Source organism: Lycium barbarum, chromosome 2 (genome assembly GCF_019175385.1).
Source record: "Lycium barbarum isolate Lr01 chromosome 2, ASM1917538v2, whole genome shotgun sequence".
Taxonomy (NCBI): Eukaryota; Viridiplantae; Streptophyta; class Magnoliopsida; order Solanales; family Solanaceae; genus Lycium; species Lycium barbarum.
The window spans coordinates 120,016,445-120,026,819 of NC_083338.1; the positions used below are offsets into that span (position 1 = coordinate 120,016,445).

The following is a 10,375-nucleotide window of genomic DNA, read 5'->3' on the forward strand; positions in this document are numbered from 1 at the left end:
TAAGGGCTTAAGTAACTAAAACGCCCCCGAACTTGGCACGAATTGCAACTTTCATCCCCAAACTATTGCTGCACTTCAAGACACCCCTGGACTTGGCAAAATGAGTTTTAATTAATCCCCGAGCTGCCACATGGCATAGTGAGTGTAGTCACACGCCAAGAGGCGCGTGAGAGGTGCCACATCAGCATAAAAATGGTAACAAATCCAATTTTCACATTTCCCTTTACTTTTGTTTCACTTCCAACGGCTAAACATCAGCCCCTTCTTCTTATTTAACCCCTCCCCCGTTAAAATACACCACAACTTTAATTTCAAGCTTTTTGTTCTCCTTATTTTCTAATTGTTAAATTTTCTCTCTCAATTGTAAGTTTCTCTCTCAATTGTACTCATGACTAGAGTTTGTAGATGTGGATTTCCGGCGGTGGTAAGGATTTCATGGTCTGATGACAATCCGGGAAGGAGATTTTGGGGTTGTCAAAATTACAAGGTATGTAATTTATGTTTTTAGTATCTCAATTTTAGTATGATTTTGCTGGGTTTGTTTAATTTAGTCACTGATTTACATCTAATTTTACCGGGTTTGTCATTAATTTTCGTTCACTTTTTATAGGTGAAAGGTCGAAGTTCTTGCAAATTTTTCGATTGGTATGAACCACCATTTCCGGAGCAAGCTAATGTTGTTATTTGGGGTTTGTTGAAGAAGAAAAACAAATATGAGCAAGAGTTGAAGTGGTCAAAAACATTGAAGATTTGTCTATGTATTAGTGTCCTATGTAATTTGATGTTTTATCTTGGTTCTGGTAGTAGTACTAATTAGGTTGAAGTGAAGTTGTACTTAGACGATTAACAACGGTTGTAGTACTAATTAGGTTGAAGCGAAGTTCTATTTAGATGATTAACAATGTAATCTAATTTTGGTTAGCATATTGAATATGATTATGATGACTTTGTGAAGCAATACATTATACCATCTGGTTTGTAATGGTTAGCCTATTCAACATGCTAACCAACAACATTTATACCATATGGACACTATCAAAATCTGGGATGAAAAATCTAGACAATAAACATTGACCATTTCAATGCAACCCTGGACAAAACACTAACTAACATTCAATGGAAAATCTGGACAGAAAATAACAACTACCATTCAATGCAAATCTGGACAATAAGCATTGACTATTTCAATGCAAACCTGAACAAAACACCAACTAACATTCAATGCAAAATATGGACAATATAAACCAGTAACCAGTACCATTTCACATCAAAATCTGGTCAGAAATCAAGGTCATTATCATATGCAAAATAACTGGACAGTAGCACTAACTGTCAACAAAAACTACCAAGCTACATTGTTTGCTTACATATTCAAGTTTCACCAAAAAATAGCTAGCTTAAACATAGAAATATCAGACTACTTCATTGGAGATTTTCCTTTTCTTGATCTTGTTTGAACTCCAAGAGCCTTTGATCTTGTTTGGATTCTATGATTAGCACTTTGCACTTGGAGTTGTCTTTGTGTAACTGCTTTTGTTCCTTTCCACTTCAATCCTTTGCTGGGTTTGTATCCAATATCACCTGTTACCAAGGCTGAATTCATTGCCTTAGGTGTGGACACCAACCTGCTGCTAGGCATTCCTTGCTGCAATTTAAATTGGTTAGTGTCATAAAGTGGCTAAAAATAATAACAATGACTTAGATGATTGAGAAACACTTACATTAACGCATTTGTATCCAGACTCAGACACAAATACACCCTGTCCAACAACCCTTGGCCTCTTGTACTTAGTCCTGCCCCCTCTCATGCTTGTAGATGCATCTTGAGTGTCATGAACACTACTTTTTCTTGTACTTCCAGTTGATGACTGCTGGGAAGCATTAGCCTAACAGATAATAAGTTAATATTTGACTAATTAATGGTAAGAAAAGTAATATATATTACAGTTACCTTTGTAGTTGCTTTAGGACTTGGAGGGACTGGTGGCTTTGTGTATTTCCTCTTGGAAGTTGGTGGAGCAGTTGGTGGAGCAGTTGCTGGAGCAGTTGGTGGAGCAGTTGCTGGTGTAGTTGGAGGAGCAGTTTCTCCTGCATTTGCTGCTCTTGTTGATCCTGCTGCTTTTGGTGGCCATGAGTATTTCCTCTTGGAAGTTGCATCGACAGTTGGTGGCCTTGAGTATTTGCTCTTGGAAGTTGCTGATGAAGTTGGTGGCACTGAGTATTTCCTCCTAGAAGGGGCAAAAGTTGTTGCTGATGCAATTGGAGGCCTTGAAGGACAACTTCTTATGTTATGTGTACTAGACTTGCAACCAGGGCATGTCATGGCTATCCCTCTTTTTGTCAACTTTCCAGCCCTTCTCACTTCTCCTATCTCCTTTCTTCTGCACCTTCTTGGCCTGCCAGGCATTTTTTTGACTTCCGGAGGCTCTATCTTTGGGTTTGTACTGTCTGGCCACATAATCATGCTTGGAACAGGCTGTATGAAGTGAGAATAAGCCCTTAAATAGGTCTCTTGTCTGTACCAATGTACAATATTCTCACTTGGATCAATTCTCCTATAGTGCATAGCTGCTATGGCATGTGCACAAGGGATACCTTTTAGTTGCCATGACCTGCAGCTGCAATATTCCCTTGCCAGTTGAACAATATGAGTACCTAACCCCTCTTTGATTTCAAAGCCACAGTCTCCATTCCAATGAAGTGTACAGTTCATTGACTTCTCAACATTAGCATTGAACACTTTCAATGCCATTGGTGATATCCCATCAACCCAAGTTTCAGAAAATGCCCTCATCTTAGCTATCCTATTCATCACCTTGATTCTAATTTCTTCTAACATTGACACAATTGTCTTGTGTCTAGCTGACAGTATCCAAGCATTAAAAGATTCTGACATATTGTTGTCCACACTATCACATTTTGAAAATTCTTTGAAATACACTTTGCACCACCTTTCTTTGTTGTATGAAATAAGGTCTTCAACAATACCCCTACCCAACTAATCTAACTCATTCAGCCTGGTTTTCAGTTCTGCCTCAAATGTTGACCTAACACACTTCCAGAATTTTTTCCTCCTCTCAATACCTCTCCAATTTTGGGCCCAGTTAGACAGAATGTGTCTAGCACACATTCTGTGCTCACAAGCAGGAAGTACTTCTTCAACAGCACTAACCAGACCCTGTAAAAACATAGCAGAATCATAAAATAGAACATAATGCCTAAATAGAAAACAAATAATGAAAAAAAGGTACCTTTTGCATGTCACTAATTATAGTGACCTCAGTCCCATCTCCAAGTTGCAAGTCATCCTGGAGGATTCTCATAAACCATCTCCATGTATCCTTTGTCTCAGTTCCAGTAACAGCCCATGTTATTGGAAACATTTGATTGTTTCCATCTTTAGCAACTGCTACAAGTAACTGGCCCTTGCAAATACCTTTCAGAAAACAACCATCTAGGCCTATACACCTCCTACAACCTCCCATGAACCCCAATTTCATTGCAGCAAAACAAATATAGAAAATTTTGAATTCTTTCTTACCATCTTCCTTGTCTATTACATTCACAACACATGTGCTGCCAGGATTAGTTTGTAGCAGCACATCCCTGTAGTTAAAGAGTCTACAAAACTCAGCAATATGATCTCCCATGACTTCTCTCAAAACAATCTTCCTTGTTTTCAAACAGACAGATTTCCCAACATATATACCAAAATCTTTCCTAACCAAGTCTTGTATTTCCCACCCTTTAATTGTAGGTTGGGAAGTGATTCTCTCCTTATAATGCTTGGACAGAAATTTAGAATTGCAAAGGAAGTTGATGTTGGTCCTATGGCATTTGTGTCTAGGATTGTAGGTGTTGACTGTGAAGTTTGTACTCCTACTTTCCTTGCTAGCATATATCATCCAAGGACAACCTTATTTGCACTTCACCCTCACCCTTCTTGTGTCATTCTTCTTCTTGTCCAGCTGGACACCTTTCTTCAGAGCATATTTGGTCAAAGTTTCTCTGAATTCTTTGACATTTTGAAATACTTGACCAACCTGCCAAATGACTTTCTCACAATCTGGATCATACACAACCCTATTTGTCTTCCTCCTTGCCCTCAATTCAGTCCCTCCTTCAACTTGTTCATCATCACTAACATCTTCACCCTCAGATTCAGAAGCAAAACTATCTACATCTGATGAGTCATAATATGGCTCATCATCATCACCTCCCAAATAACCCCTTAGATTTGTTCTCTTACTATCAATGTCTTCATAACCTTCATCCACTCCAGCCTCACCTAAAAACCCATCTGGTCTATCCTTAGCAGTCCTAGTAGCCTTGTTTTTTTTTGTATTCTCTTAAATCTTCTCTCACCACCCTAAGTTCTTCATGAACATCACTCCCATAATCATCAGACAGTTCAGAATCAGACCCATTTACTGCATCTTCTTCCTCAGAATTGTCTACATCACCAGTGGGATTCTCAGCAGCAAAATCACTACTAGCAAAAGCACCACTGGTATTTGCTTCAGCCCCTTCAACACAGTTTGGAGAAAAAATATTTTCTAGATCTAGACTTGTAGTTGGTGTTGTATTAACTAGTGGAGGATAGGGAATAAATAAACTGGCAGATTCCCTATCCCCACTTGGCTTTGATAAATTATCACCAGCCCCACCAATCACATGCCGGCTGACAGGCCCCACATCCTCAAAAGAAGAGTCATTGCACACATAAATTTCAATTGTATCCCCATCATTCAACAGTACTCCTAGGTCTAATAAATCCCTGTCTGATGTTAATTTTACCAAAGCACCCCCCTTAGGTGCAATATAAGTGGTCCCTAAATTAATCACCCCAAATTCTTTAGCAAGATCTACTAGCTCATGAATAGACAAATGATCAAAATCAATGTTAAAAGAATGTTCTGTCCTACCCCCAACAAAAGTAGGCCCCACTTCACTCACCAATATACCACCAATTTTCCATCTAAAATGAAAGTACTTAGTAGCCATTCCTCAACCTACAGAGGTTTTAACAATTCAAAAACTCAGCCAAACAATGAATTACATCTATAACTTATACTAATTACCATAAACATTAGGCTAGCCTAAACATTAACAATAAATCACAGAAAATGAAAAGTAACAGAAAACAGCAAATAACAAAAAAAAAAATGCTTGCATACAGAAAAAGACATCACCTTTACATAGAATAATCCTTCACCTAACTTCAGTATAACCAAAACACCCTAAAATTTTCAATTATTACAGAAAGACCTAAACATACCAATCAGAAAAGCCCTAAAAGATTTCAGTTTTTACAAGAATACATAAGCACGTGCTATCATAGGACAAATAAAATAACAAGAAGAGCCCCTAATTTTTTAGGTAATTACAAAAATACCAAAAGGCATGCATGCACAAAATCAAGTCTTTAACGATGAATTTCAATAGCCATAAACTCATGTTCTTTATAACTAGAAGCATTATCAAGCATTTCAGAAGACAAACATGTTTGAAGAAACCCTAATCGGAACCCTAATAGACTTTAAGAAACCTTAATCGGAAAACAGAGGTTGAAATCACTAAACTTTGAAGAAGACAACTGAAACCACGATCGATCGGAGCAGATAAAATGATTGACCAAAAGAAACCCACCAAAACAGCTGCAACGAACACTAATCGATGAACTTGAACCCACCCACACTTAATACACCCAAGAATCGACAGAATGTGACCCTAACAACTAGTGTTTAGCGAGATTTGTAGACTAGAACCCTAAACTTTCCATAGAAATCAAAGGGAGACAGAGAGTTTTTTGGGGTGTTGGTTCAAATGGAGGCTTCTAGAGACTGAGAGGGGGTTTAATTAAACGTGGGTCGGGTCGGGTAGGGTCGGTTCGGGTTATTTACCCGGTTCTAATTGCCATTTATTTTGTGGCATAAATATATTACACGTGGATGGCCACATAAGCGTTTTAATCCAGCTGGACCTGCGAGTGACTACACTCACTCCGGGTCATGAGCTCGGGGATTAATTAAAACCCATTTTGCCAAGTCCAGGGGTGTCTTGAAGTGCAGAAATAGTTTGGGGACGAAAGTTGCAATTTGTGCCAAGTTCGGGGGCGTTTTAGTTACTTCAGCCTATTTTTAAGTCATTTATAATACATCATACATTAAAGATATTTTTTTACCTTTTCCGTTTATTTAATAATGTACATAGAAGACATAATAAATGAAAAGTATAAGGTGAAGAAAAAGGTAATAGAGCTTGTGGGGGTGGGGGATGAAGGAAAACGGTAAAAACAGTATGCTGTTTTATGTTTTTACTATTTTAAGTGTTATTTATTTAATGAAGTAAATAGAAAACATATAAGAAATATTAGTACAAACTAAATCTAGGCCTTTGAAATATTAACTACACACTTGACATTCATCCAAGTAATCATTGAGAATTACTAGATATTGCCTTACTGGAGTGGGGCTCTCATCGTGTTGAATGCTCTCCACATTTTGGGCATTTTGAGAGACATCAAAAAAAAAACTGAAATATAATACTAGAGGAACATAAAATGCAATTGAGGGGTGGAAAATAAAGGGGAATAAAAGAAGGATTTTTATAGTTGGTGTGAGGTATTTTTGCAAGATAAAATTTGGTAATCTTGTAAATAGTCTTCTATATATATTGACTTATATTAGATTTGATCAGAAGACAAAATTAGACCAAAATCTATCGAGCTTAAAAACTTTCAAAAAATATTATCTTAGTAAGAAAATCAATATGATAGAGTGGGTAACTAACTTCTTCTTCTTCAAGAAGGATTTTTATAGTTGGTGTGAGGTATTTTTGCAAGATAAAATTTGGTAATCTTGTAAATAGTCTTCTATATATATATTGACTTATATTAGATTTGATCAGAAGACAAAATTAGACCAAAATCTATCGAGCTTAAAAACTTTCAAAAAATATTATCTTAGTAAGAAAATCAATATGATAGAGTGGGTAACTAACTTCTTCTTCTTCAAGAAGGATTTTTATAGTTGGTGTGAGGTATTTTTGCAAGATAAAATTTGGTAATCTTGTAAATAGTCTTCTATATATATATATATATATATATATATATATATATATATATATATATATTGAGTTATATTAGATTTGATCAGAAGACAAAATTAGACCAAAATCTATCGAGCTTAAAAAATTTCAAAAAATATTATCTTAGTAAGAAAATCAATATGATAGAGTGGGTAACTAACTTCTTCTTCTTCTTACTACTACGCATTGAATTGGTGGTTTGTGAAGGGCATAAATGTCCATGAAAATTATAAAGACATTTTGGCAATTTTAACATTTCAACTCGAAGCTTCCCACTTTTATAATAAATATAAAATATTATTATGATGAATGTTACAATTCAATTATATTTTGCTTCAGCCATCTTCGTTTCTAGTGTTGGTGTATTTGGAATTTTAAAATAATAATATATCATGATCGTTTATTAATATCCATTATCCCATGATCTAAAGTGGTCGTCATATTCATTTAACCATTCTCCCATGTTCAACCACTTTCTCCCCAACTACTTAACACTAAATTATCCACCAATCCGTCTTCTCACATATTGTTCATCAATTTTATTCCCTTTACTAACACCTGATTTATTCTATGGGATGTTCTTCACGCCTGTAAATATGTGTCATTCTACCTTGTAATGATGTGTGAAAAATATAGTGGAGTGCATGAATTAGTGAGGTTAGTTAAAAGGGAAAATTTTATTTTGTTGAAGGTGTTTTTCGTAGTGGAGCTTTGGACTCAAAAATTAGTCCAGAGTTAACGTAGTAGGGCTGTTGTATCCTAGAGCGAACAAGTCAAGAGTATTACTGCTGGAGCGATGAAGATTCGACACAGTGAGCTTGAATATCTTTAACGTAAGCGAGATACCCATGTCTTAGCCTGAAAAAGTTATTTTATTTTCCGGACACAACCGCCTTATTGTGTCATTTTACGTGGCTCTGTATCAAGATCAAAGCTATATGCTATGCAACTGTCCATTTATCTTGGATTTAATATGCCATCCTTTCAGCTATTGAATTGTTTTTTATTTCTTGGAAAATTGTATAAGGTGTGAAAAGTGTTTCACTTGCAATATTCCACCATTTTATGTGGAATAGCAGAGTAATGTATTCCAAGTTAAAGCCATCATCGTTAGTTTATGCTTCTGTAAACTCGGGCAAGTCAATTGTCTATTTTTGATTCGCTAGACTTGAAGTGTCACTTTTGCGCATCGCTGTTTTTATATGTAAAAAAAATAACAGGGATGAAACAATTAAGAGAAAATAATTCATGCGAATAATGAAGTAAATATGTATTACACCTACTTCTTGTCACCCATTTCCTCATGTTGCATCCTCTAATGGTGATGTTAACCAGTAAAACGTTACTCCTAAAGCTAGAAACGTACAAATTCTATAACCTTTTTGTTTAGACATTTTCGGTAAAATGTGAATCTAGGACTCTTTTCAAGAAAATGAAATCAGCCAAGTAAAAGGATTATTGTCAGGTTGCCAGCATAACCTATATGTTTGTGACAGATTTAGAATATTATGTATTAGGTCATCCAAATTGACTTTTGTGCAATGAACGTGTAAGCTAAGTGGATGAGAAGTTCAACTACACAGGTCCTTACTTAACAAACAAAATCCTCAAGTCCTTGTTGCATGCATTCGTAAAACATTAAACATATATATATATAGCAATAGACTTAAAGACAATCCCTCATCCGAATCACATTGAACTCTTTGTATATTTTCTTTAATCTTCTAAGATCTGGAGAAAAATGGCTGAGCATTACCACTTATCCTCCCTCTTAGTACTTGCATTTCTCAATTTATTTGCCATTCATGGAAGCATAACTGGTGCCACTGCACGCCACCTTCTAGAGAGTCCCCTCCCCGAGATTCCTAAACCAGAACTTCCGAAAGTTCCAACCTTGCCAAAGCCCGAGCTACCAATAGTCCCAAAACCCGAGTTACCACCTTTGCCAAAGCCTAAGTTACCGACTTTGCCAAAGCCTAAAATCCCAACAGTACCAAAACCCGAGCTTCCTGCTATGCCAAAGCCTCAGATTCCAGCAATGCCGAAACCCGAGTTTCCTCCCTTGAAAAAGTCGGAAATTCCAGCAGTGCCAAAGACTGAGGTTCCACCAACTATGAAAAAGCCTGAAGTTCCAGCTGTGCCAAAGCCTGAGATTCCGACTATACCAAAGCCGGAAATTCCAGAACTACCAAAGCCAAAAGTCTCAGAGCTTCCAAAGCTAGAAGTCCCAGTTGTCCCAAAGCCTGAGATTCCGGCTGTGCCAAAGCCAGAAATTCCAGAATTACCAAAGCCAAAAGTCCCAGAGCTTCCAAAGCTAGAAGTCCCAGCTGTGCCAAAGCCTGAGATACCGGCTATGCCAAAGCCGGAAATTCCAGAATTACCAAAGCCACAAGTCCCAGACCTTCCAAAGCTAGAAGTCCCAGTTGTGCCAAAGCCTGAGATCCCGGCTATGCCAAAGCCAGAAATTCCAGAACTACCAAAGCCAAAAGTCCCAGAACTTCCAAAGCTAAAAGTCCCAGCTTTGCCAAAGCCTGAGATCCCGATTATGCCAAAGCTAGAAATTCCTGAACTATCAAAGCCAAAAGTCCCAGAGATTTCAAAGCCAGAAGTCCCCATTGTGCCAAAGCCTGAAATCCCGGAACTACCTAAACCAACTTTTCCTTCCCTTTCTCCACCACACAAACCCTCTGCTCCTTGAGTAAATTATATGCTACTGTCTCTCCATTACAAAGTACCCAACTGATGTTTTGGAATTTCCATCTCAGTCTATGAAGTTTGCAGCATATGGCCATGACATGGAGATGTTTGGCATAACACATTGGATACTTTCTTGTAGGAGTAGAAATTGTAATTCTTTTATAGTATTTGAATTGGATGTACAATGTTTGACTTTTTATTATGCTATATGAGTGTTTTATATGCTTTCTATATATACAGTGTAATAAAGCTAATGATCTATGCTACTTTTCTTTAGTTTCTATCATTAACCATCCCTGTTTATCCAACAATTCTTGAACTGTACCAAATACATCAGGCTTTCTAAAGGGTTTTCCTTTAAGTACTCTTTGAATATTCTAATGGGGGTTTTCTAATAAATTACCGAAATCTGAAAGTGAAAAAAGAAATGGGTATTTAACACCTTCAACTATACTAGCTATAACAGGATAAGCTTGAGGTGAATTGTAACAATTAAAGGGATTTATTGGAAGACTAAAAATGGGATTTTTAAGGGATTCAATGGGTTGTGAGATAGACGAATATGAGACGAAGAGAAGTGAAGAAGAAA

The 10,375-nt window shown here is 36.9% G+C and overlaps 3 protein-coding genes across 3 annotated transcripts; 2 read left to right on the top strand and 1 right to left on the bottom strand.

Moving 5' to 3' along the window:
• The first annotated feature begins 240 nt into the window (after positions 1 to 240).
• LOC132621651 (uncharacterized) lies at positions 241 to 946 on the top strand. The gene is made up of 2 exons (XM_060335993.1): positions 241 to 487; positions 611 to 946. The coding sequence occupies exons 1-2, from the start codon at positions 389 to 391 to the stop codon at positions 815 to 817; spliced, it is 306 nt and encodes a 101-aa protein (XP_060191976.1). The 5' UTR covers positions 241 to 388; the 3' UTR covers positions 818 to 946.
• A 314-nt stretch (positions 947 to 1,260) lies between these two features.
• LOC132621661 (uncharacterized) lies at positions 1,261 to 5,797 on the bottom strand. The gene is made up of 4 exons (XM_060336002.1): positions 3,252 to 5,797; positions 1,952 to 3,178; positions 1,722 to 1,886; positions 1,261 to 1,645 (listed from the first exon to the last, which is right to left on the bottom strand). The coding sequence occupies exons 2-4, from the start codon at positions 2,894 to 2,896 to the stop codon at positions 1,418 to 1,420; spliced, it is 1,338 nt and encodes a 445-aa protein (XP_060191985.1). The 5' UTR covers positions 2,897 to 3,178; positions 3,252 to 5,797; the 3' UTR covers positions 1,261 to 1,417.
• A 2,952-nt stretch (positions 5,798 to 8,749) lies between these two features.
• Positions 8,750 to 10,069, top strand: LOC132621670 (protein PELPK1-like). The gene has a single exon (XM_060336013.1). It carries the CDS (start codon positions 8,831 to 8,833, stop codon positions 9,785 to 9,787), a length of 957 nt encoding a protein of 318 aa, XP_060191996.1. The 5' UTR covers positions 8,750 to 8,830; the 3' UTR covers positions 9,788 to 10,069.
• Positions 10,070 to 10,375: the final 306 nt, after the last annotated feature.